At 49.7% G+C, this 26,865-nt stretch overlaps 3 protein-coding genes across 3 annotated transcripts; all 3 read right to left on the reverse strand.

Annotated features, from left to right (window-relative positions):
- Positions 1 to 198: 198 nt before the first annotated feature.
- On the reverse strand, positions 199 to 2,085 carry atp5if1b (ATP synthase inhibitory factor subunit 1b). The gene is made up of 3 exons (XM_023834634.2): positions 1,725 to 2,085; positions 745 to 857; positions 199 to 526 (listed from the first exon to the last, which is right to left on the reverse strand). Exons 1-3 carry the CDS (start codon positions 1,791 to 1,793, stop codon positions 385 to 387), a joined length of 324 nt encoding a protein of 107 aa, XP_023690402.1. The 5' UTR covers positions 1,794 to 2,085; the 3' UTR covers positions 199 to 384.
- A 735-nt stretch (positions 2,086 to 2,820) lies between these two features.
- Positions 2,821 to 7,530, reverse strand: zmpste24 (zinc metallopeptidase, STE24 homolog). The gene is made up of 10 exons (XM_023834626.2): positions 7,147 to 7,530; positions 6,823 to 6,969; positions 6,603 to 6,689; positions 6,368 to 6,484; positions 6,023 to 6,175; positions 5,006 to 5,147; positions 4,661 to 4,836; positions 4,472 to 4,576; positions 4,239 to 4,382; positions 2,821 to 4,091 (listed from the first exon to the last, which is right to left on the reverse strand). The coding sequence occupies exons 1-10, from the start codon at positions 7,252 to 7,254 to the stop codon at positions 3,867 to 3,869; spliced, it is 1,404 nt and encodes a 467-aa protein (XP_023690394.1). The 5' UTR covers positions 7,255 to 7,530; the 3' UTR covers positions 2,821 to 3,866.
- A 5,242-nt stretch (positions 7,531 to 12,772) lies between these two features.
- On the reverse strand, positions 12,773 to 26,735 carry rlf (RLF zinc finger). Its single transcript, XM_023834681.2, has 8 exons — positions 26,263 to 26,735; positions 20,378 to 20,532; positions 20,120 to 20,201; positions 19,761 to 19,896; positions 19,395 to 19,597; positions 19,023 to 19,159; positions 18,371 to 18,512; positions 12,773 to 18,142 (listed from the first exon to the last, which is right to left on the reverse strand). The coding sequence occupies exons 1-8, from the start codon at positions 26,440 to 26,442 to the stop codon at positions 13,133 to 13,135; spliced, it is 6,045 nt and encodes a 2,014-aa protein (XP_023690449.2). The 5' UTR covers positions 26,443 to 26,735; the 3' UTR covers positions 12,773 to 13,132.
- Positions 26,736 to 26,865: the final 130 nt, after the last annotated feature.

Here is a 26,865-nt window from a genome sequence, read left to right on the forward strand (position 1 = left end):
CCTCACACAAACTGTGTGCAAACTCATTAAAAACAGCCTGATCTTGGCCACGTCCAGCCTGCGTCTCTTAGTAGGTGGTACCCAACTGGACCTACGCTGAATCTTGATTCTCATTCCTCATTATATTATACATCAGGTTAATTTTGTGTAAAACAAATCCTGCAATTTGCCATATTAAGATGACCACAGCCAAGACACTTTAATAGAAGAAAATTTCTTTTAATGAACTCAAGCACATAATCATAAAGTGTGCACACATGCAGTGGAACACAAAGGCGAAGCATCCTGTCAGAGGAGGGAGCCTGGCAGGGGGACATGGAGTGTCGTCTCATTGGCCCCGGAGGCACTCAAGTACATTGGCAGAGCACCACGGCAGCGAGACCGTCAGTCATCGTGCTTCAGCTTCCTGATCTTGCCCTTGTGCCGGTCAATTTCGCGCTGCAGCCGCTCAATCTCCTTCTTGTGGTGCTCGATCTCCTCTTGGTGGTGCTGTCGAAGTGCAGCCAACTGCTCCTGTTCCTTACGCCTGCGAGCACAAAGCTGAAGGTGAGTCCTACACGTGCCGCAGTTCTGCTATAATCATGATGTTCCCATTTCAAGTTATCCAGACATACAATTTACCGATGGATATAAAGGGGGCTCTGATATCGCAAATTAGATGCAACCTAATTAGTGAAATGGCTGAGTTTTTCCCCTTCATCACAGACAGTGATGTTGGGTTTCATACACGGTCCCATAACTCACTTGAAGTAGAGTTCTTCTTCAGCTGCCTGCTTTTTGCCAAAAGCTCCTCCAGCCTCTCGCACAGCGCCTCCAGCACCTCCACCCTTACCTGCTCCTTTGCCCAGCTCACCCAGCTAAACCACAGATGGGGAGGGAAGTCATACACCATCACAATGTAACACAGCATAGTTCAGGACAACACATTTAAAAGGACTCAGGAAACAGCTGGCACTTTGCAACACTAACAAATATGCAAGCACTTCGCCAAAATCCACTGTGGACAAAATTAATGCGACTCATATCCTACACAAGGCTTTAAAGCACACAAAAGACAAATCCGGTATAAACACTGGGAACTGCAATGTGTGGATCCTAGTATCAGGATAACCTTCTGAAAATAACTCAGGCATTTTTAAGCTTTTAGTTCGTCACTTAAGAGTGAAGCGACCTGGTTAGGTTTTTCCAAACAGGACTGTCCGGAACTGGGAAAAGAATAACTCAGCTTTTCCCCTATCGGTTATATCTTCAAATGTACATTCAAGTTACAAAACAGAACAAGCCATTTTGCTAGTCAGTGCAAGATGATTATCATTAAAATAAATCAGTTAAGTCCTACTACGATTTAGCCAACTGTTTACCGGGTATGAATAGAGAAATTAATCATTTAAAACTATTTTCCGTCATATGCATTATCTAGCCGCGATTCATTTCAAACTTCAAAGCCGGTCGGATACGCCTGTGGTTCTCTTTCCACACGCTAAACAAAAATGGAAATATACCACGTAGCGGGTTTCTTTGATCCAAGGATAGCTAACAAACAGCACTTAGACAACATTTAAATTGGCCTTCATCTATTAGCATAGTGAATGAAAATGAGCCCAAGGCCTCCATCTCCCACATACACATCCAGTACACTTACGTTCAACCCGACGTCCCAGTACAAATACATATACGTCTATACATATGCAGGGTCCACGGATGAGCACAGGTTACTGTTTTACCTGGTCGGATGACATCCGGATCTGCATGGTCAGTAAACCCCTCAAATTGGATCTTAACAGTCGTGACATTGCGACTGATTGTGGAGCCGCTCTCTACTATCAAGGAAGGGCTGGTGTCCTTGTCCGCTATAACGGATGGAAGAGGGCCCACCAAATACTAACACAGGGGTGCTACGAAACCTTTCAACAACCTAGAAAAACCCATTTCACTAAACCAATCGAAACTACGGACATCTATTCGTGGAAAAAATGCATATTCTTTGATTTCGTTGAAAATATTGCATAAAATATAAAGACAAAAATACTGGTCACTGTAGTTTCAGCGTAATGGTTCGGTCGGCTAGTCAGAAAGTGTCCCTTCATCAGTGGGTGCGTGTTTGATATGCGACGAAGCTGCCCCAATGCCTTCGTGATCTTTACATAAGAGGTGGCAAATCTTATCCGCAAAGGGCCGCTGTGTGTGCGTGTTTTCGCTGCAGCTCCCTAATCATATTACTAGTTAAAGGACTGATTGGCTGAGGAGTCCTCACACCTGGGTTTGAACAGCTGACCTAAAGGTTACCCCAAAAACCTGCACAGACCCCGGCCCTTTGCGGATAAGACTGGCCACCGCTGCTTTACACGCTTGCATGCCATAGTATACTGCGCTGTTATATGACGTAAGATACAGTGATCAACCTGACTTATCCAAATGTCTGTGGTGTCCAAAACACTCGTTACAGCATCCCACTACCATTTAAAAATTGAAAATTTGAAATGTATATTTAGTACATTGCCTGATATATTTTTCATACAATTGAAAAGTAGCGGAATGATTTCATCTAAGGCCAAGATAACCCGACAAAGTATTTGAAACATGCAGTTATGTATTTAAAAAAAACGTAGTCTTTGTGACTGTCTAAAATTAAGACTAAAATTAAAATTATTTCATTCACTTAAATTAACATGCAGATGGACTACTAGTGTTTAAAAATGTTGCCTACAAGTATTGCTTGTTACACAAAGTGTAATTGCAACGTGTTATGCGTAAGCCGCATATCGAGATAGTTCAACTTCTGAAACGTCTGCACAGAAAAATACGGTCGCAGGCGGCAAGGCTGTTGTGAAAGTTTTATTCACATTTTTCCCAATGAAAGTACATCACTCAGATTCAACTCAAAACACTTGAAATAACGAGGGTGCCTCGCATTTACGCAGCGTGAGGAAATGGACCTCAGCGAGGATAGGGAAGCCCTGCCCAGCCGGCCGCACCCACCACGCCCCATTTGGCTCCGCCCAGCCGGCCACATATGCCACCACGCCCACACGGCCTCTACCCAAATCTCCGTCAGCTCCGTGCAGACACGCAGGCACGAACATAAAGAATCAAAATCATACGAGGCAAAACTTAAGATTCCTAGCTAATGTTAACATACTCGACTTTTCATTCGAGGTTTCTTTTTTGAACAATTATTTACAATTTATGGTCAGACCCTCCCTTCCTACTAACCAAACAAAAAGACTTCAGGCGATTTTGTTCAAATCAGGTGAAATCAAAAATATTAAAAATAATAAAAATATTTCCATAATCCTTGTTTAAAAACTGACAAACGCCTCCACTTCATAGTATTCTGGAACAGACAAACTTTGCTAATCGTCCATAGTACAGTCATAATGGGATTTTAAAAATGCTGCAATGTCAACTTTCCCCAAACTGATCTGACGAAACCACAGAAAGGTCTGACATAAGACTGACGGTAACATCACTCAGTGGATAAGACACACGGTGGGCAACGAGACAAGCATCAAAGAGGGCAGAGGCTCCTGGTCTGACAGCAGACAGCCTGTTACATATTAATAGTCTGTCTAATAGACACAAGGGATTAAAAAAGTAAAGCGTATATGGGGAGCATCTCAGCCAAACCATTTTGACAGACCACAGCAGCAGCCGCAGCCTGGCTCTCCTACAGCAAACGCCTTCGTTTGATGCTGACATTCAGGTGAGCTAACAAAAGCAAAATCAAGATGGAGGAGAAATGAAGGAGGAAGAGAGGCGGGAGAGGGGGTGGGGTAGGAGAGGCTGGAGTATCAGAGGGTCTTTGGAGGAAAGGCTGCTCCTTTGGGGTAGCTAGGCAGGGGGGCCGCCTCCCTCCGCGGGCAGCGTCAGTCCTGCTTGGGGCCCCGCAGAGCCCTCAGGCGCTCCAGCAGAGGAGGGTGGGAGTAGTGCCACATGGAGAAGAGCCAGTCGGACACGGGGAAGCCCAGGTTATCCTTGTTCAGCTTGATGAGGGCGGAGTAGAGCTCCGAGGCCTGGCCCATGGCACGGGCGAAGGCGTCGGCTTGGAACTCGAACCTGCGGCTCAGCACCGTCAGACAGAAAGACAGCAGCTGCCAAGGGGAAGAGGAGCATAGTGAAGCATGTTTAGAAACACACACACACATTGCTTAACACACTGCGTATCAAAGAGCACGTATCAAAAATAGGTCCTCCTAGGTTCAGAGACCTTGGGGGGAAAATACCGATTAAGGCATTACCTCATTGTAGGGCGAAAAGATGAACTGGAATATTATCATCAGACCAATCAGAGTGGGCTGGCTGTCATGGAAACCGAAGGCCATGAAGAGCTCCTTCCGGCCAATCAGGACAGCAAAGAGGAAGAAGCACAGGAAGGAGTTCATCTGTAAGAGGGGAAATGGAGGAGGAGATGGAGGGGGGTAGCAGCTGGATGGCCATGTCACACTCAGATGTGAGACGCACAGGCACGCACCTGGCTTATCAGGATGTTCTTGACCATGTGTCCCAGTTTCCAGTGGCCAAGCTCATGTCCCAGCACAGCCAGGACCTCTGGGTTGTTGCAGCCCTGCCTCTTATTCTGCAAAGTTTAGAGGTTAGAGGTCAGGGGTATGACTTGCACATCACGCACATCACATTCTGTCAGATGCGTGGAGGTGCGCACCTTGGCCTTTGGCTTGCTCTGCTCGTCCCCCTCGTCCCCTGCCCCCTGCTGGGGCTCCACCTCGGGGCCCTTGTTCAGCGGGGAGTAATCCTCCAGCAGGGTATCGAACAACACGATGCGCTTATTCTTGAAGAACCCGTAGAAATAGGCATTGCTGTGTGACGAGCGCTTTGACCCTGAGGTGAGAGCAGAGGAAAAAGGCATCTCAAAAACGCCATCCTCCCGGCCGTGTCACAGTCTCGCCAGAGGCAGCACACATCTCCCGGCCGTGTCACAGTCTGGCCAGAGGCAGCACACATCTCTTGGCCGTGTCAGTCTGGTCAGAGGCAGCACACATCCCCTTACCTTCCACCACGTAGACCTTGGTGAGGGGAAAGCTGATGGACTGGGCCAGGCTCTCGATCTCCTTCCTCAGCTCTCCGTCCGGCAGAGGCGTAAACTTATCAAACAGTGGGGCGATGTAATCAGCGTAGATCGTGACCAGAACCTGCCCAGTGGAGAAGTGGGAAAAGTGGGGCAACTGGGTGTCTTACATCGTTCTCATACATGAACTCCGGACGGTGTCTGGTGAATTCCTTTCACACGTGGTACTCAACCGGAGACGTTGTCTGACGTGTTCATGCCTACTAGAAATACTCCAGTTGGTTTAGACAAGGGGCGGCACTTGGGTGGAGCATGAGGGAGACACGGCAGAAATCTCCATGTTTTATTTATCGTACATCGGAAACATCAATTCTACATGTGTTTGGACATATCTGCAATATCACCGAAAGAATGCAGAGCAAAACACAGGCAAGCAGAAAAGACTAAAAGCAGTTACACTACACATACACAGATCCCACCAGAGAATGAAATCTGCAGCGTTTTGAATCTGTGTCCAGCAGCAGCTTGAGAAGGTTTGTATGTGTAAGGTTTGTCTGTATTCCATTTCTGTACCACACGCTTGATAGAAACACCATCAACACTTGCTCACGGTGAATTCTCTGAACAATTCCCTGCTCCAATCACACATGGGGGTCACAGAAATTACCCGGACTTTGTACTAAGGAGTCAGCAGGTGTCTAGTACAAGTCAAGTCAAGAGATTTATTTGTCACATACATACAACATGCAGTGAAATGCATCTCTGTGTCACCCTTATGTGGCTGTGTAAAAATAGAAAGAAATAAAAATAAAGGTAAGAAGTCAGAGTAATCAGTCGGAGTACGACTGATTCAGACATTGGCATTCACACATACAGCTCTGTGTAATGTCTAGAAGTTTATGGTGGCACTGCATGTTTCAAAGGGGCTTTATTAACTCCGCCAGCTTCTGCTCCCAGGAAAGCAAGGTCACTGCTATGTGAGGGAAGACAGCAACTCACCAGAGTGACGACGAGTGTGAAGAGCCAGGCGTAGATGAAAAAATAGTCGCCACCGATCTTGATGATGTAGAGGAGGAGCGAGGTGACGGGGAGGAGGATGCACTGAGTCACCAGAAACTTCTTAACCGCGTCCTTCAGAAAGAAGCCTAGTGTCTAAAAAGAGAGATTATGAGAAAAGGGAGCCGTCTGGGCAAGGTTACCTGCAGGCAAGTCAGGAAGTGTGACTCAACAACAAGGTGACCATCTCCATCATTCCCAGGACTTTGTCAGCTCCTGTTCGGGGCCCCGGGGGAGGGCAGAGGTCATCCAGCTGGCCTGGGCCCCCACCAGAGGCTGTCGGCTCACCTGCTGGTTGAAGCCGTGCTTCTCCTCAATGACGAAGGTGTTATAGACACTCCAAGGCAGGCCAGTGAGCGCACTGAAGAGTGTGGCTAGCATCAGGAAAACCAAGGACTGGGAGATCTACAAGAAAATAGGCGTCAAGACCTAAAACCAGCGTGACCTCACAACCAAGACTGCCAAATGCTTATCAGATCCCTACAGCACAGTTTAATATGCCAAGCGCCATTATGACACCCACCTCATAATCAGTGCCAAGGCCGAACCGGGCAGTGATCGTACCAGAGACCCCCCAGAGAAAAGGGATCCCCCCAAGGAGCAAGATGAGCTGGGGAGACAGAACAGTCAAGACAAGGAACACTTTCAGCCCATGTTGTATGGCCTCACTATCCAGCTGGTTCTTGGGACCCAGGTCGATGTCCAGACACCATCGTCAAAAAAACAAAAAAGAAACAACTCACCGTCCCCTCGGCCTCTGAATACAACCCTGACCAGAAGCTGAAGTTGCTCTTGTCCAGCTGGTACAGGCGCGACTTCTCGAAGGTCTCCTTGTCCATGATTTTGCCCAATTCAACCGGGACATGAATGGTGGACTTATAAATCTTCCGCTTTGGTTAAACAGAAGGAAATATATATCAACAAATTATGAACCATAATGTGCATGGGTTTAAAAAAAGACGGCTATGTAGTGAAAGGTATTCCATTTAAAGAATGTTTGATCCCTTTAAAAGCCCGTTTCTTTGAGCTTAGCGGAGCGGACTGCAATCGCTTGCATTTTTACTCACCTGCCTGGAGGCAAGATAGGCCTCCCAAAGGTACACCGTCCATGAGAAGAGAAGCACGGCGTAAAAAATCTTATTTTCGACGGAAAGTTCATACAACGTTAGCAGCATTTTCCTTCCCTATTTTTTGTTACCAGGTCCCTATAATCTTCACGCTTTCAATGTCAGTAAAAAGCAATCGGCATCAAAAAATTGAACGCGGGGATATTTACAGTCGCCTCTTCCCTAGGTAAATATATGAATTGCGCTGCAATTTCTGACATAGACATAAATTTGTGAAGCCGCTAATAATGACAACTCATTCTCCGCGGTGCATCCCCGATTTCACTCAAAATGCGCGTGCGGCACAGAATGTCGTCCGCGCCCCTGCACGCCGAGACCTTAATGACTGTGGTTCCTACCCAGCAGCCAGGGAAGGATTTCCCCTTTAGAAAATAATCGTTAATGACAGCATTGTCATAACTGAACCAGGGCTGCCAACTTTGGTCAGTTTCGTGGAGTGAGATTTTTAAAATTACATGTATGTAACAGCTTTAATACCTTGTTTTAATAGTTTGTAGATTTTTCAAAGTACCCCAACGCTTTGCCGTAGGATTTGTTACGCCACGCCAGATGCCTGGAAGTTGGCATCTTTGTGATCTACCTTTGAAATCTGACTGCATTGGTCTTGATCTTGGGGCTTCGTTGGCTATTCTGATATGCAATCACAGGTCAATAAAACCTAAAGTTTTACAAAAACTTTGCATTATAATGACTGACTTTATTGTAGCCATAGGAATAACGACTTATGGCTAATCGTCGTTCTTTTTCCTTTTTTTCTTAGGAGGCGGGGCTTACTAGGTTTATCCGCAAAATGTCTAGGATAATGATTTAGTCTGAATCTGATACAGTCTTATCTAAACATCCCACCAGCATAATTTTGCACGTGGACTAGATTTAGTAACACTAAATTATTCGTTTTGCTGGAATTGATGTCAAATAATTTGCATTGTATACATTATTCAAGGCCACGCCGTATCCCTCGGCTTTGTCCGTGACTTTACTTTGAATTTAGCCTCAGCATGAAATGTATTGAAATGTAAATAAAATTGGCTTGTCTTGATTGCAATTCATGCAACACTTAATATTATAAAAATTTTATTGGCACAATAAAACAATAGTGTATCAAATAGTATAAAACAAAGTTTTCTGCAAGACGGTTTTAGTGCAAATGAGATTTATTATTATTTACTAATTATTTGAAAACAAGATATCACAAAAGAAAATTTTAAAATGAATAATAAAACAACTTATAAAAACAACAATGCACTGCACATAAGGCCCATACTGCAGCCAACTTCTGAAAAATATTTCAAGTGTTAAAAAATAGAGAAGAATAAAATAGAGAAATATATTCAGCTACTGCTAGTATAAACTCAGCAATGACCTGGGGTGTGTGCACGTGAAGGGGCTTGGGGTGGATCGTGGGGTGTGTGCACGTGAAGGGGCAGTGGGGTGGATCCTGGGGTGTGTGCACGTGAAGGGGCGTGGGGTGGATCCTGGGGTCTGTGCACGTGAAGGGGCGTGGGGTGGATCCTGGGGTGTGTGCACGTGAAGGGGGGTGGATCTTGGGGTGTGTGCACGTGAAGCGGCAGTGGGGTGGATCCTGGGGTGTGTGCACGTGAAGGGGCAGTGGGGTGGATCCTGGGGTGTGTGCACGTGAAGGGGCAGTGGGGTGGATCCTGGGGTGTGTGCACGTGAAGGGGCAGTGGGGTGGATCCTGGGGTGTGTGCACGTGAAGGGGCAGTGGGGTGGATCCTGGGGTGTGTGCACGTGAAGGGGCGTGGGGTGGATCCTGGGGTGTGTGCACGTGAAGGGGCGTGGGCTGGATCCTGGGGTGTGTGCACGTGAAGGGGCGTGGGGTGGATCCTGGGGTGTGTGCACGTGACGCGGCAGTGGGGTGGATCCTGGGGTGTGTGCACGTGAAGGGGCGTGGGGTGGATCCTGGGGTGTGTGCACGTGACGCGGCAGTGGGGTGGATCCTGGGGTGTGTGCACGTGAAGGGGCTTGTGGTGTATCCTGGGGTGTGTGCACTTGAAGAGGCGTGGGGTGGATCCTGGGGTGTGTGCACGTGAAGGGGCGTGGGGTGGATCCTGGGGTGTGTGCACGTGAAGGGGCGTGGGGTGGATCCTGGGGTGTGTGCACGTGAAGCGGCGTGGGCTGGATCCTGGGGTGTGTGCACGTGAAGGGGCAGTGGGGTGGATCCTGGGGTGTGTGCACGTGAAGGGGCGTGGGGTGGATCCTGGGGTGTGTGCACGTGAAGGGGCGTGGGGTGGATCCTGGGGTGTGTGCACGTGAAGGGGCGTGGGGTGGATCCTGGGGTGTGTGCACGTGAAGGGGCAGTGGGGTGGATCCTGGGGTGTGTGCACGTGAAGGGGCAGTGAGGTGGATCCTGGGGTGTGTGCACGTGAAGGGGCGTGGGGTGGATCCTGGGGTGTGTGCACGTGAAGGGGCAGTGGGGTGGATCCTGGGGTGTGTGCACGTGAAGGGGCGTGGGGTGGATCCTGGGGTGTGTGCACGTGAAGGGGCAGTGGGGTGGATCCTGGGGTGTGTGCACGTGAAGGGGCAGTGGGGTGGATCCTGGGGTGTGTGCACGTGAAGGGGCGTGGGGTGGATCCTGGGGTGTGTGCACGTGAAGGGGCGTGAGGTGGATCCTGGGGTGTGTGCACGTGAAGGGGCAGTGGGGTGGATCCTGGGGTGTGTGCACGTGAAGGGGCGTGGGGTGTATCCTGGGGTGTGTGCACGTGAAGGGGCGTGGGGTGGATCCTGGGGTGTGTGCACGTGAAGGGGCAGTGGGGTGGATCCTGGGGTGTGTGCACGTGAAGGGGCAGTGGGGTGGATCCTGGGGTGTGTGCACGTGAAGCGGCAGTGGGGTGGATCCTGGGGTGTGTGCACGTGAAGGGGCAGTGGGGTGTATCCTGGGGTGTGTGCACGTGAAGGGGCAGTGGGGTGTATCCTGGGGTGTGTGCACGTGAAGGGGCAGTGGGGTGTATCCTGGGGTGTGTGCACGTGAAGGGGCAGTGGGGTGTATCCTGGGGTGTGTGCACGTGAAGGGGCAGTGGGGTGTATCCTGGGGTGTGTGCACGTGAAGCGGCAGTGGGGTGTATCCTGGGGTGTGTGCACGTGAAGGGGCAGTGGGGTGTATCCTGGGGTGTGTGCACGTGAAGGGGCAGTGGGGTGGATCCTGGGGTGTGTGCACGTGAAGGGGCAGTGGGGTGGATCCTGGGGTGTGTGCACGTGAAGGGGCAGTGGGGTGTATCCTGGGGTGTGTGCACGTGAAGGGGCAGTGGGGTGTATCCTGGGGTGTGTGCACGTGAAGGGGCGTGAGGTGGATTTAGGGCAGGCAGTGAAATTTGGGCACAAAGATAAAAAGAACAGATCCTGTCAGCGACTAAAACTCATAAAGAGCATCCATAGTAAGTACATCTGTCTATTTAAGTGCTTCACGTTTTAAACACATTTCTATATTACACATTGTGAAATTCGAAATTAAACTTGACAGGTCTTGGAAACCAGTGGATCAGAACCAGTACGTACCAGTAAAACCATTTTACACCACACGCACACAAACTATCCGAACATCTTATATTTACTAGCGGCACATTTCGGAGCAACCTGGAATCGCAGCAAGGTCTCCAGTGATAGAGTAACAAGCGAGCAGCCACCAGGGGGCAGCAGAGTACATTTATAGCCCATGTGAATAAATATATAGGGATGATCTGAATGAAAATTGCATATTCTCAAAGGATGACCTCAATGGGCAACAAACACGTCAAACAGTAAGTATTTTCTGAGCGGCATTTCAGAGGTCAAACATCTGTAATAAAACAAAATGAGTAGTTACTGGCAAGAAGAGAATAGTGGTACTGTTACAACAGTCAATGACCAAGGTACACTGGTTAGAAAAATCACACCTTTATTTCCTTCTACACAGCTGGCTACATTTTGTCCTATAAACAGTCCAGAATTGGCAGTTCAGTACCTTCCCACACAAACTACGCAAACACAATTAAGCCATGAGGGTATTAATGCATTAAACCAGGGGTACCGCAAAGGGCCGGTGTGTATGCGGGTTTTCGCTGCAACTCCCTAATTGGATTACTAATTAGAGGACTGATTGGCTGAAAGAATCCTCGCACCTGGGTTTGAACAACTGACCTACAAGTTATCCCAAAAAGCTGCACACACACTGGCCCTTTGCGGATAAGATTGGCCACCCCTGCATTAAACTAACGAGTGTGAGGAGTCAGGACGGCATGGTGAGATGAGGGACACCACCCGTCACGCAGACTGCTACTCTGCTGCTTCCTTAATGCAAATTTGTGTTCATTGGAACCTGGTTTCAGTTATTCACCAGCTTAATATTTGGTTGCCCTTTATCTACACAAATTCCCACATAAAGCTGACTGACTTAAACCACAAGAAATGCCCCCCCCCCCCCTTAACTCTGGAAGTAAACCACGGCGTTAGCTTGACAAAGGCGGGCCTGTAGGTTTGCAGACTTGTCTGTGTGCAGCAGTTTGCTACAGAAGACAGAAGCTCTTCCCTTAAGGACCCGCTGGTCAATTCTGGCTTTCACACAAACAAAAGCCTTGTGAACATTTTTAAAGGATAGGCGGCAAAATAAAACGCCAAATACAAAGCTGTCCACTCCCGTGGATAAATTAAATGTTTTGTGGAATGTTCAGCATAAGTACCAGTATCCACAAAAAGAAATTGTTACAATCCTATAAGCATAATAAGCCAGAGGAAGCACAAGTACAGAATTAAAACACCATGCTCCATGTGGGTCATGTTTATTGCGGGTTAACATCAGGGATCATTTTCTTAATGCGTTCCCTGATGGCTCACTGGCAGGCCATTTCTTAGGCTTTTAGGGCAAGACATCCCCTTACAAACGAACAGGAAATTTAAATACAGCAACCAGCTCTGTCCTTAAGCAGCCACTGAATTTGTAGTGCCAGCAACATGCCTTGTGTGTGAAGTGGAGCAGCACGCCGGGCGAGCAGCCCCCGTGTGGATATGCTACGCGTTAGCGGGGATCAAAACCCCCCATGGTCCACTACAAAAGGCACCTCACCTGGACATGCACACATCCAAGCAACACAGCTTCGTTTTACCACCATGTCATGGAATCATTTACTGGACCCCATTCGGCACCCCCCCCCCCTCCCCCCTCAGCTGAGACATACTTAGAATGAAGTGGTTTCCTCTGATCATGAGCTATGTTCCAGTTGGGTATAAATGCAGCATCTCCCTGTACTACGCTGACCTTTTTCCTAGCAATCTCAAGCTTAGTTTAATAAGTGAAATGCATATGTATGGCAGGGACACACATGGTCAACGTCATGTGGAACAATCTAGAGAAGTCAGAATGCTGCCTTGCATAACGGGAAAGGGGACCTTCCAATTGAAGCTGCACAATGAACCTTATGAGCACAGAGACCGTCATAAAAAAATGTAGCGTCTGGATCAGGCGGCCGCGACTTCAAATGTAACATGTGGTGCTGGAATAAACCCCCAATCCTGTCTGCTCAACAAACACCTCAGCTTGCTGACACGCCCAGTACAGAAACAGGAGGGATGCAAGTTTATTTTAAAATTTTAATACAAGCTCAGACTGTGAGAAAAGGGAATAATGGAAGAAAAAGCACCTATTGGATACCACTGAAATGTATATAATGGATATTTAACTTTCCAAAAAAACAAAACAACCAAAAAACAAACATGTTAGTAGACCTGTAATCTTATTAATACATGTATAAACTCATAACCATTATAATTCAGTTAAGGTACTTGAGCAACTTCAATTTGGCAACTTAAGAGCAATAATATTATCAATAATAAACAATAACAATTGTAGCAATAGACTGATTAATAGAAAAAAATACTGGAAGAGATTTCAGTTTGACAAATTGTCCATAGGCTATATTTTGAAGGATTTTTTCAGTCACGAATTCCCAAGCAGAAGCTTCTCAGTCTTTTTTGAGGGGAAGAGATCGAGGAGGGATGTTGAGAACTTGGACCTCTCTAGCACCACCACAGGCCTGAGGTACTGCAGCTGCTTGATAGCCAGGTCTCCACAGCCCATAAGAGCTCGGTCTAGGATAGAACGCAGGTTCTGGACGGAGACAGACTCCCCTGCCGATAGCAAGGGTCTCAGAGACCTGACCCGGCGACTGCGGGTGACCCCGAGGCCCCTTTGACTGTTCTCTTTGACGGAGTTACGGCGGTAACAGTCCCTGCGACGTAGCACTTGCGCGGGGGCTTCGTGCCGATGAGGTGACCCCCAGGGTCCGCTCTCTTCAAACTCTTCCTCCTTGTCCTTACTCTCCTGGATGAACTTGAGGAACGATGACTCAAAACCCATGGGCTTGTAGGCTGTCAGATCAAAAGTGCGGGGGGTGGGGCTGAGGGGCTGGACATCCTTTGGAGTCGATGTGGGAGAGGGAAGGGGTTCTGGAAGCTCATTCTTACGCTTCAGTGGCTGGCGGGTTGGAGTGGCAGAGAAGGGTGCAGGGTTTGTGATGGAGGAGGGAACATATGTTGTCCTGCCTCCAGATTCCTTGCTGGAGCAGTCCATAAAGCCGTCATCAATTGTGAAGCGCAGCGATGACGGTGGAGAGAGATCCAGTGGAGGAGGAGCAACTAAGGGAGGTGTGGGAGAAGGTGGCCTAGCCTTATCATCCCGACTACAGCTACGCTGGGTCAGGAGTTCTTTTGTGTGTCCACTGGGCTCTCCGTAAAGCAAATCATCAGCCCCAACCAGCAAGCTACTCTCTGGGGGCACATCTTCAGTGAAACCCAATGGATCTTGACTATCCAGTGCATCGGTTTTGATTGAATGCAAACTCATGGGCAGTGATGGGCAACCAGGTTTCTCAGGCTCTGCTTGATATTCCATCTTAAGAACCCCATTTGGAGCCCGATCAACATCTGGCCTTCCAGCAATAGCGGACTTCTTCTGGATCAGTTCCTCAAGCTGCTCTGCATTGTTGACCAACTTCTCAACGTTTGCTGTGAACCTGGAAACTTTCATTTTATGGCAATTTAAGTAATGCCGACGCATGCTGCTTTCCACAGTGAGCACAGAGTCACAGTCTTGGACCATGCAAGGGTATGCTAGAGGATAACAGCGATCCTGGCACATCTGCAAAGCCTCCTCATGTGTGCGGAAGACTAGCTCAGGATGCTTTTTTTTACTACTCTTACGTTTGATGCGCTTAGACACAGCAATATTCTTCTCAATATGCTCTTCGACACACTCAATCTTCATGCCATCCTGAGACTTGGGACCGTGCCTCAAAGAATGCCTGAGAGGTAGCTTGGGTGCGTCCTTCTGTGATGACTGCAGGGGCTGCGATGTTGCAGGAACAATCAACTTCTTCTGGCACCCACTATCAGACTTGTCTTTCTTGTGGGTATTCTGCAGATGCAAAACGAGGGTGTCGTAGTAGTCACAGTGCCTGTAGAACACATGTTTCTTGTAGCTGGAGTTCTGGGAAAAAACACGAGTGCAACCGTCAAACTTGCAGCGCACTTGTTGGGGTGGTAACTTCTGCGGTGCCTGGTCAGGATGGACATGGTTCATGTGTCGGAGTAAGCTGCTATAGAGGTGATAGGTGGCACTGCAACCAGCATAGCTGCATCTGAACTGCGGTATAGGCTCCTCTGAGAGTGGGTTAGGCGTTTCTTGGATGGTGGGAGATCTAGCAGCTTTTGACACCCCTGCTGCAGCAAGAATCCTCCTGTCTGTCGCATGCTGCCTACGGTGGTGGCGCAGCAGGGCCGAGGAACTGTGGAATGTCCTTATGCAGCCCTTTTCTTTGCATGCAAGTTGGGGAGGTTTCGTCCCATCCTTGACCCTAGTGCCGTGAGTGAAATCCATGTCCTCTTCTAGGCACAGCTGAGAACGATTGTAATGGTGCACAGACTGCAGGTGGCGAACTAAGCCGCTCTGGTTGGTGAAGGCCGAGTTGCAGTCCTTATGCACACAGTGGAAAGGCTTGTGATAGTTAGTCAGGATGTAGCACAGGTTTCCTTTTGCCACCAGACGTCTGCTGCCGCGCCCTTCGCGCAGCACTCTCTCCTCCTCATCCGCCTCCTGTAAGGCTGGGGAGGGCTCGGCTTTAGAGTCCACCTTCTTGCTCTTGTCTTCAGATTTCACGACTCCATTCTCACACTCGGACTTCAACGTCCACTCTCTCCCTTTCCTCTTCTGGTACTTCCAGGTGGGCGCTTCCTTCAGCCATGCGTTCAGCAGTGGCTTATTCTGCATCTGCGTGTTAGGGTTAAGACCAGTATTGGGTTGAGGGAGCTCCGTGGCTTTGCCTTCCTCACGTCTCTTGAGAGAACAGCTCATCTGGTCCACTACAGCTTCGCTGATGTTGTGCATCTGGATCAAGTGGGTCCTCAGTTCCGACTTCTGTCTGTATTTCTTAGGGCAAACATGACACTTAAACGGCTTGAATTTGCTCGTTCTGAATGGCTCCATGCCCTTCACCCTCTCCTTGGAAAAGCTGTGTTTCCGCAGGTAATGGCACATAAGAGCATGGCTAGTCACACTCCTATAGGTGCATCCTTTGATCTCGCAGGCATAAGGCTTGGTGGAAGGTTGAACAAGAAAGTGGTTTATTTGGTGGTCTTCTTCAGGAGGCAGCTCTAAGGGCAATGGGGTTGATGAAGACTCGGGATTCGAGCCAGCTGTGCTCGGCTGGGATTTCGTCTTCTTTCTCACCACTTTGGCAGGGAAGCTGACACTTGCACTAGGGAAAGACACCTGTGAAATGGAAGACCCTGAGATAGGATGGCAAGAATCAGTCAACGAAATTCTCGCATCGGAAGGCTGTAGACTCAACTGGCTGAAACCCAGTAAAATGTCCTTAATGGGGTCATCAATTATAAGGCTTGAGTCAGGTACTGCAACAGGGTATGCAGACACTTCCACAGGAGGGAGGGAACTTTTGGGGTTCAACACTGGGACAGGGGCACAGCTGGATTGCCTATCTGTGCTTGTCTCAATACTGGTTGCCTCAACTTTGAGGCATTTACTCTTTGCAGTCTTTTCCCTGTTTGCTTTTTTGTGTCCCTTTTTTTCAGCCTTAAGTTGGGCCGGATGAACAGACTTCAGGTGCTTCTGGATATCTCGGGCCTGAGGGAAAGTTCTGCCACAACCCTCAAAACCACAAGTGAATTTTTTACCATCAAAGCACACAGCAACACAAGCCAATGAGGTCTTGGGCTCCCTGCTCCTGGAGTGTTCATCTGAAGAGGAAATGCCAGCTGTAGAATCCTCTGCAGTTGCCTTCCTCACACCATTTATGAGTTCTACAGTGGACTTTGGGGCACCAAGTTTTCTACTGCCGACAGTCTCCTCTGAGAAAGGATCTACTGGCTTGCGCTTCTCATTTCTCTGTGCCACGAAGTCTTCCTCAGTGAAAGTGAGGCCATGAGAGGCCAAGTGCTTCATGAATTCCTTTTTAGAGTAGTAGAATTGCTTGCACCCAAGGCTGGTGCAGCTGTAGGCCGCATCTCGAAAGTGCTGGGCCTCATGATGGTAGAGCTGCCCTAGGTCACAGAAGGAGAGGCTGCAGCCCTTGAGCTCACAGCAGTAGTTGAGGCGGAAGCCATGGCCCTGCTTGTGCGCTATCAGCTCATTGGTGGTGTCGAAGCGAGCCCCACAGCCACTGACCACACACATGTATGGATGTTCGCCGTAGTGCACACGTCGGTGCTTACGATGGTGGTAGGCGGTCATGAAGTGGCGCCGGCAGAAGGTGCACTTTTCTCGTCTGTCCTTCATCTCCAAGTAGTGCTTCACATTGGTATCCCCACTGCTGTGCTCGGCCTTGAGGTGCACACTCAGGTACTTGAACTGCTTGAAATTCTTGTTACAGTTAGTGGCAGGGCAGGGGTAAACCTCTCGGTCCTGAAGCTGGAAATAGGTGTTGATATAGTCAAAGGTGATGTAATCATCATCAGCTGGCTTCCTGGGGGTGGCTGTAGCCTGCTCCATCAGATGCTCAAGAACATCGGGATCCTGGCTGGTCTGGTAGTACATCAGCAGTGATGGGTCCAGGGTGATTTCACCAGGCTCCAGGTCCTCCAGGTCATCATCATCCATTTCCTTCTGTAGGTCAACCTTCTTTTTCACCTTCTTTTTCTTCTGAGGCAGGGATCTCCGTGCAGGCATCTGGGTGTGCTGGCTTGTGTGGGGCACAAACTCCTGTCTGCTATGGAAGGTCTGCAGGCAAACAGGGCAGGTGTAAACACCGTCCTTCACGTGCTTTTTTGAGTGATGGAGAATTCTCGCCTCAATGACCTCTTTCTGGCACAGCTGGCAGAAAAATTTGTACTTCTGCCAGCGGAGGTACCTATCTGAAGGGCCTCCTACCTTCTTCTTGGACACTGCCTTCTGGGCTGAAGTGCTCTCACTGTTTTCCACTCCATCCAGATTCTGCTCATCAACACCCACTCTGGACCCACTGGGCTGCTCGTTCTCCACCAAATCTGCTGGCTTCCCCTCTTGCTCATGACGCTCCTCCTCCTTCTCTTCTTCCCCCTCCTCCTCCTCCTCCTCCTCCTCTTCAGGTTCCAACCCAAGCAGTTTGATGCAGTGACGCTTCAGTGTCTTCCAGTCCCAGAACTCGGGGTCAAAAGGCCAATGAGCCTTGAGGGCCAAGAGCAGCTCGCAGCGCAGGGAGTTGGGAATGATGCCATTCTCCTCGTCATACTTTTGATCAGGCCGGAGGTAGAGCTCCTCCAGAGAGTGGTAGGCTGCCTGCAGCAGGCTTAAGAGGAACTCAGTCAGCTGACAGGCCCGGCGGACTTCCAGATCATCAGGAAGCAGGCAGGCCACAGTCTTGCAGACTGAAGTCTTTGTCTCTGCATCCTCCTGGCTGGGAAGTTGGAGCGCTCTAACACACAGCTCCACTGATGCCACCAGGCCCAGCTCGTCTGCCTGTAGAGGGCAGAGCATGCAAAATGAAGTGAGCAAACGCACAACCTTCTCATGAACATAACCACAAGTACTACAAAAATGAACCCAAACTGTTTTATGCACAATTAATTTTAGGTAAGGCAGCAAAACCAAAGCCAATTTAAATGACCATGTTCAAGGAAGGTTAAAATTCTGACTGTGTGCATTGCTGCTTATAGACCAGGGGGCCCCAACAGCACCCTCCCCTACCTCTGCCTGGATAACGCGGACCAGCAGCAGCAGATGGCAGACCGTCCTGGCGATGGCCCCCAGTTGCAGGCAGCGCTCCAGGAAGGACTCTACAGCGGGGTCGACCCGCCTCTGCAGCTTGCTCCACAGGAGCGTCAGCTCCCTGGGAAGGGGTGGGGGCACAATTAAAGGCAGGCAGTCTGGGCAGATTAGGGCCAAGCCCAGTGACTCTAGGTCGGTAGTGGAATGCTCTTGCAGCTGTGTGCCATGCCGGAAGACAAAAAATTACCAAGATATCAGACCCAGGGAATAACTAGGAATGGATAATCACTTTATATTACTTAAGAAATACCAAAGCTTGTTAATGGCTCTGAGAAAATGAAAATAACGTAGCAAATCTTAAGGATGTAAAATTTACAATAAAAACATTTACAAACGAACGCATAAAAAAACTCAGAAGGTCTTTCTCCATGTGAGGATAGAGCTTCACCACAGTAATAGCTTCATAGCTCCTCATTCCTTACAGCGGTCACTGTCCCTCCCCACTTCAACACCAAGTTTCTCAGCCCAAGTTCGCTAACCTACTCTGTACTGTTGAACTTCCATTCCACACTTACCACAAAAAATGTCCCTGAGCATTACCAAGGCGATGTGCTGAACCGTTTGGACTCACCAGGAGCAGTACAAGCTCTCCTGCTGGAGGTGCTGGGTCAGGTAGGTGGTACAGAGGATGAAGGCCAGGTTCTCCTGCCCCTCAGTCTCCAGGTTACAGATGATGTCCAGCACCTCCTTACCATCCACTTTAGCAATCTGATATGAGTGACAGCAGCACAGCAAAGTCAGCATGTGGGAGGCTGGGTGGAGATGCTTCACACAACAGCCAGCAGGGGGCAGATTATACAGCTGGCAGCAGACTCCTTCACCCAAGACACCCCCACAGACCCTCTTTCAGCACTGAAGGCCACTGAAAGGCCCGTCGGATATCCATGCCATCCACCAAGCAGGCAGAGCAGCAGGACCAGACAAACACCACAGGAACACGGACCTCCATGATGGCTTCCTCGCTGGGCAGCATGCCACAGAGGTGAGCCACGTAGATCTGCCGGAAGGTGGTGCGGTTAGAGACGTGGCAGCAGTCGGCGCAGACCTTAGCCAGAACCGTGGCCTTGTCTAGCTCGCCGACCTTCACCAGGTGCTTCACACGCATCTCCATGAAGCCCTCGCCTTCCAGGGCAATGTACCTGTCCACTGAAACAAGACACAAACACGAGTGACTTGGACCATGCCATGTAAGCCACTCACCCTCAGCGCCACAGGGACGCCAGCCCAAGAACTCAGGCATACTCGGGTAAAATAAAAGGCCTGCAAAGTCAAGACAAAATAGCAGGCATGTCCGTCTGGCTGTACATACACTCGTCTTGATTGGTCTGTTGACCGGTGAGAAGGGCGACAAGGACGGGGTTGCTCCACGCGCCCCCCTCCCCCGTGATTTGCAGCAAAGCCTGTAGATCACTACTCCCATATTCCAAGAGGGCATTGTGAGCTGCCTGCAGGACAGACATAAAGACACCAAAAGAGGATTTACCACCACAGAGCCAAAACCCGACATTCCATTCATCATGAACGTACATTATTCTGCTATAACAAACCTTCAGGAAAATCATAGCTCTGCTCAATATTGACCTGGCAACGCAGAGTAACCGTGAGTGCCTGGTAACCGCACGTGAGCTGGCCCACAAACGACGAGAGCCCATTCAGCACCTCTCTCACCTGCACAGAGCGATGAAACTGCACCCAGGTGTCATACGAAATGTTGCTCTCTGGCACGTTCAGCAGGAGCTCGAAACAGCTCCTGCAGGAGGAGGAAAAATGGGAGGAAGACCTCGTCAGGTACAGCATGGCATGGTGCTGCGGAACAGGCCTCAAGCTCGGCTGTCAAAGTGAATCTGCACACAGGCAGGTACAGGGTTAATCACGCAGGCAGGACCAGTGGGTCAGAGAAGGCGGACCGACAGTCTGAGGACTCACAGCGCCAGCCTCTTCAGCACTAGGGCCACACGATCCGAGTCCCCGGTCAGGTGCGGCCGGGCGGCAGCAAAGCAGGTGATGGAGAGGCAGTAGACCTCGAGCAGGGGCAGGCCGTGCTCCACCGAGTTCCTGCTCCCCGCGTAGTGCATCAGCGCCTGCGGGAGGAGATGGGAGCGGTTCACACGTTTCTTACCGTGGTGATTCTCGCACCGTGTGTGAAATGTGCAGTCACCCCTCACCCTGCCTGTGGACTCTGACTCAGGACAATATAAATGTCAGTCGTGTTGGAGTTGTGTTTGTGTTTTCTGTGTTTTTCAATCGAAGAAAGAATCTGCAGCATATGAAGGAGAGATGAACGTTACATGCGGTGCGGTGCCTCTTTTGATGATGTGGAAACACTACAGGTCCCATCCATCCATTGTCCAACCCGCTTATCCTACTGGGTCGCGGGGGGGTCCGGAGCCTATCCCGGAAGCAACGGGCACGAGGCAGGGAACACTCCCACACCATTCACTCACACATGCACACCTAAGGGCAATTTAGCAACACCAATTAGCCTCAGCATGTCTTTGGACTGTGGGGGGAAACCCGGAGGAAATCCCATGACTCCACACACGTGTGACCAGGCGGGTCTTTGGACTGTGGGGGGAAACCCGGAGGAAACCCCATGACTTGGTCTTTGGACTGTGGGGGGAAACCCGGAGGAAACCCCATGACTCCACACACATGTGACCCAGGCGGAGACTCGAACCCAGGTCCCAGAGGTGCGAGGCAACAGTGCTAACCACTGCACCACCATGCCGCCCCCTACACTACAGGTCATAAACACAAAACTGCTGCTAAACAGTGATTATTACAGAGTGTATCACTGGTGAATTTAAAGTAATGTATATTAAAAAATTTTTTAAAAAACAGCAGTAAAACAGTAGAAAAAACTGTTCTGCTAACTTTGAATATTGACTTAAAATCGGCCGGCATTACAGACAGAGACTGATACATCGCACCAGTGGTGAGGTCTTCATTTTTAAATACCAGGTGATGCCAACGTCAACTGACATGTAATTTTTAAAGATGCATATCTTTGTTTGCTAATGTGGTTTGAGTTGCAGCAATGACAACAGCACAAACTGCAGCCCCCCCTAAGGAGAATGCAGCAACTAGGCAGGCGGGGGCCCAGACAGGTGAGCAGCTGCCTCTGTTCCACACCTCAGTCTGGAGGGAGGGGCTCTCTGATGAGGCGACAGCTATATTTAACCCCCCTGTCTTAATTTGAGAGCACTTTACCTCAGGGCCAGCACAGCCCTGGAAACCAGCCCTGGGTATTTTTAAACTCCGGAAATTGCAATCCAATTAACGTCGAGTCTTTTTTTTTTTTTTTTTCCCCTTTACAGAAGGGCCTGATTTTCACAGCTGTGACCCGAGAGGATGCCCCCCCCCCCCTTCCCCTCCCCTGGGAGTCCTCGGGGAGGTGAACGGGAGGCGTCCAGGTCGCATGGCGCAGACTCAGCGGCGTTACACGTGCGATATCTCCACCTGGTCACTTTATCGATGTGCGACGAGGAAAAGGGCGATGAAACAAGAGCATCGAGCCCAATGGCGCAAAGGCACGGGGCACGTGGTGGCACCTGTGCAGCCAGGCATGTGACAGTTACAGACAGTTACTGTACAGATAACTGCAGCACACTGCCATTGGAAGAATAATAAGGAGAATAGTGAATGAACAGATCAGAAGTGGCGGACGCCTCAGAGTGAGCGAACTTCAGCTGTTTAGGTGTGAGAAACGCACGTCGGGCAGATACTGGCCCAACTTCCTCACTTTCTGTCACACTTATGTCGCTCGCCAACACATCGCACACCCTCCGCGTTCCCTCACCGGCCGGACCTCACACCTGCCCGCCGTCACCCCACTGCACGAGGGGCGCGTGCCTGCGCTGATGGGTCCCTGCGACAGGGTGCGGCAGGCTGTGACACTGAAGCCCGATTTGGCACAGGAGCCCAGAGCCAGAGGCGCCCAAACGGGGGAGGGAGTGCACCCCCCCCCCACTCAGGACCCAGGGCGATCCAAATGCCTGCCAGAGCGGTTGCCATGGCAACGATGCACCAGTCTGAAGGGGAGTCGATATGGACGCAGAGCCTTTTTCTGGGGAGTGGGTTAGCCAAATGAAGGGGGGGGGGGGGGAGCTGGAGTGAAGATGATGGGTAACCAGGCTGCGCCTTCCTGCAGCCCAAATACATTAACTGTTTAGGTGCAGAGCACACATGCAGCACGTCGCGCTGACCGGCAACTGCACACAGCAAAAGCTGACACACACAGGCACACGCATGACATAAAGCCTGATCATTGTCTGAAAATGTTTATGTATGACTGCAGCAAGGTTCTTGTCTTCTTCACGCATGAATGAATCTCTGATTCTTAGTTCCAAGTAATGACATAACCCCCCCCTTTTGGTAAACAATGCAAATTCTGCAGGGAGCCCAAGAACACGCCCTTAATACTGAGCTGTAGTTTGCCTTAATGCATAAGAGGGATGATGCTGGAGAATCTCTGGAGATGCTAATCGTTAATACTACACAACAAACGCAATTGACAGTAACTTAACGGGACAGGACTTGAGCCAGTAGGAGACGAGGGGCAAGACTATAGCTCAACAAATAAGCAGTCTGCCTCCTGGAGGTCTATCACACCCATCTACTCCCCAAGGTCTTACTGCAAGATCCCCTTTCCGTCCCGGCAGAGAACAGCCTGTCCTCCCTCCTTTCATCTCCTCACTACCTCTCCGTACACTTGTAGTAAGGAACTTCTTACTTTAATACAACTCACCACATGACAGAATCACGCCTCGTGTGACGTGTGGGGCTCCACTTTCGTTTGTACACTGAAACGTGGACTAGTGCATTTCTCTGAAAATGTCCCAAACAGAGGAGCCCTGTGCGGGCAGCCCAGCACCCAGAGATGCGACCTTCACCTCAGAAGAGCCCAGCTTCAGTGCCTTTAAGCTTTACGCCTGTGCTACATAACCCACTATAAACATGCTGTGCAGATGCTTCTACACCCAGCTAATAACGTATAACACAGGTCACCAAACCAAGGCACACTGAAGGGCAGGTTCTTTTGGGGGTATTGCCGTGGACGGTACAGAATACTGAGAGAATATAAAGCAGACCAGTATTTCCCAGATTAATTCTCTCCCAGTAATAAACAGGAAACAACCACTCGGCACGTTCAGCCTCAATGACCAAAGGGTTTTTTAGGGAGCGGAATGAACTAAGGAGGGTGGCACATTAACACAGTAAAATACCCAGGACGCGCTCACGGGCTCTGCGAGAGAAGCGCGACTCCTCCTCTCTGCCAGCAGCCGTGCGCTTAGTGTTCCCTGCTAATCCCCGACCCACCGAGCCAGTGTAAAACTCAGATTATGTGGAGCCTTCAGCTAGGACGGCATTTACGGCACAAAGAATTAGACTGCAGCCGACCTGGACTAACCCAACCCAGCAGGGACTCCCACCTGTGAGTAAACAACAAGCCTGTATCTAGCCCCCCACCCCAAACAAGGGGAGACAGAAAAGGGGCCCCAAATCCACATGGGGAGGCTCCTACCCTACTAATTTCCTGGGTAACACCTGCGGTATTGGCATGGGGACAGCGACGCCCTAAATGAACAAAAAAATACCCCCCCACTCTGTCACGTTTAAAGCATTTTTACGGTTCATCAGTTGGTGAAGAGGGAAAAAAATAAAATATTTTGTATACATTCAGTGTTTATAAATTTGACCTTTTTCAAAGTTTTTACAAGTACAGACACTAGTCTGCCAGTACATCTGAAATATTTTAAGGGCTATAAAATGAAAACATGAGTGTGACAGATGAAGGACAGTGAACACACCTCGCTCGTGAAGATTGTTCACAGATCTACACTCAAAGAGCTTCTCTCCAGCAACCCAAAAACCAGGAATGCAAAGACACACAAACGAACAGACCCAAAAGCCGCTGGCAGGCCGGCTAACGTGTCTGTGCACGCAACCGCGCTCGTCCAAAGGCGCTAACAGACCCACCAGAGTCTCTTTTTGTTTCAATACTAGAAGTAACACTGTTAGACACCAGTTCCTAAATTGGGCCATTTCTGTATCTGACAGAAACAGGCAGACATTCTAGTATAACAGCTGAACAAAATACACTAACACTCACAAACTCACTGTCCTCACAGACGGATGCCGATGAATCGGGTTTTGCCACCTGCACCCGTCTCAAACTTAACATCACGCATCAGCTTCAGTGACTACATCTGCATTTCTTACTGCCAGAGGAACAGAAAGAATTACTTTCTAAATCTACACATTCAGATACAATAAAGTTATTTTGTTTAACCATGGACAGTATTGACCTTCCATAGTAAAGTAAAGCCAGTGTACAAAGTGGAAGGGGGGAGATGAAGACTTTCCTGTGCAGAGGAGTCTCTGCCAAGTTGTGTCTGTGTTTTATCTGTAAGAGATACAGAAAATACCCAGAGGAGACACCCAAATTCAGCAAGAAAATGCCTTTCAACAAAGTACGGCCACCATTAATAAAAAGGCCTTTATCAAAGGAAATGCTGCCGTAAACTCAGCCACCCTGTCAAATAATTAGTACAGAACAGCACGAAAAATAAAGCACATACATTAAGAGTTTCAAAACTATGTGGGGTTTTGGAATTTTACATTGCATATTTGGTAAAAACATTTTATCAGATTAAAAAATAGCAAACTTCTTCATCACATTCTTAAAAGAAAAATCAGAAAGGACCTCATATGAAGTCCCTAAATTAATCATCCAAGATGACACTGAAGAATAGGACTCCTATTACATTAGTCAGTATATCTCAGGCTCTTTCTCAAACCACAACCCAGACGGGTACACATCACAATGTAAGAAAGTTACACATAATGTAAGAGTGTTACATTTGCTTGGACTCATGGTGATGAATACCATTATTACCACATTATTATTGCATATGACGTTGCAGACTCTCATTCAGCAGTCATCTGAGTCTAGTATGTCCAGCTCGGATTAACCCATAAAGGATTGGAGCCACATGGTAAGAATACCGCTCTCAGTACAGCTGTTCATGTCCCCATATCTCTGGCTGAGAAACCCTGCACTGTCTTTCAGTGACCATCGCGACCATTATACCGATCTTTACTCTGAATATGACAAAACAGAGAAGGTTCAGCATGTGACAGCCCACACGTGCGGTGCCTCTGCACGGGAGCGCGGTCGCTCCGCTGCTAGGAAACGACAGAAGGTCCGCGCGCCTTCCTCCCCATGCTCCTCTCCATCTTCATCCTCCTCCGGGCGGGACCGTTAGGCGACACCAAACCAAAACATGCCGGAAAGAAGGCTGTTAACGGGGCCACTTGGCGCTAACTGCAGGCTGCCCCGCCCCTGTACTGCCACCCAATATTTACAAACCCGGTGACGGGGGCTGACCCACTAGTTAGTCGGGGAGCTGGTCATACGTAGCCACCCGCCTGCTGCACAGGAAAATGAGTTACTTTAATGCATCAACGAAGCCTTAACTGTCCTGCAATGCTAAGCACGCATATTCGTGTCTCTAGGCTTTAAAAACCGGCCTTTCCATCCCCAAGCCGTAGCTGCAAACAGGATTTCCTCAGTCCTGCAAACATACAAACTGACGCGTTCCGGCCTGCGGGTTGCACAGTCCGTTAGCCGACGGGTTAGCCAACTCAGGGCGCCGCCACCAAGCCAGCAGCCCCAAAGGCCGGACTCTCCCCGCCGTCACCTGCGGCGCCCGTTCCCGGCTGACCCAGAACGGTCCCTCTCCAGTGCCCGATTCCAACGAGGCCACGGTCGGCCAGCGATTTCATGCGCGGTCCCCCCGCGGACTAACCTGACAGAAGCTGCTGCAGTACTGGCCGGATGAATCGTCCGAAATTTCCCCTTGCCGGAGTTTAGCCTCCAGCCCTTGCAGCGTGGCCAGCAAGCCGTCCATGGTGGCGAGACCGTCGGCCGTGACGCCAAGTGGCTGCTCCCTGCAGCCTGGGCTCACTTCTCCCTCCCCGTCCGCCATCTTCGCTCTCAGCCACTGCGCGTACGCACTCGCGGCGTCACGTGACTGGGGGGGGCTTCAGGTGTCGAGGTGATGGGAGCAAGACTTTAGGAGGTGGGGGGCTCGGCCAGCGCGTGCGCAACCAAGCGAGGATAAACCCGGGAACCCCCCCCCCTCCTTCAGCCAGGCTTCTTAAGGGGATGCCTCATCTAGGGAAGGTAATATTTCCCCAAGTGCCAGAAAAATCGCAGGTTTTCAGTGCAGAAACAGATACGTTTTGATATTTGTTAATGGTTAAAAAGTTACGATGGCATGCATTGTCGCACTATTACAGAAAGCCACGTATCGGTATCTGGTGAACGACGTAAAGGGGGCTGCACCGGAGCCCAACTTAGCCCACCCGAAACCAGCCACTGCCTGCACAAAATGTACAAAAACTTTTTT

The sequence above is a fragment of the Paramormyrops kingsleyae genome, chromosome 14, assembly GCF_048594095.1.
Source record: "Paramormyrops kingsleyae isolate MSU_618 chromosome 14, PKINGS_0.4, whole genome shotgun sequence".
NCBI classification, from domain to species: domain Eukaryota; kingdom Metazoa; phylum Chordata; class Actinopteri; order Osteoglossiformes; family Mormyridae; genus Paramormyrops; species Paramormyrops kingsleyae.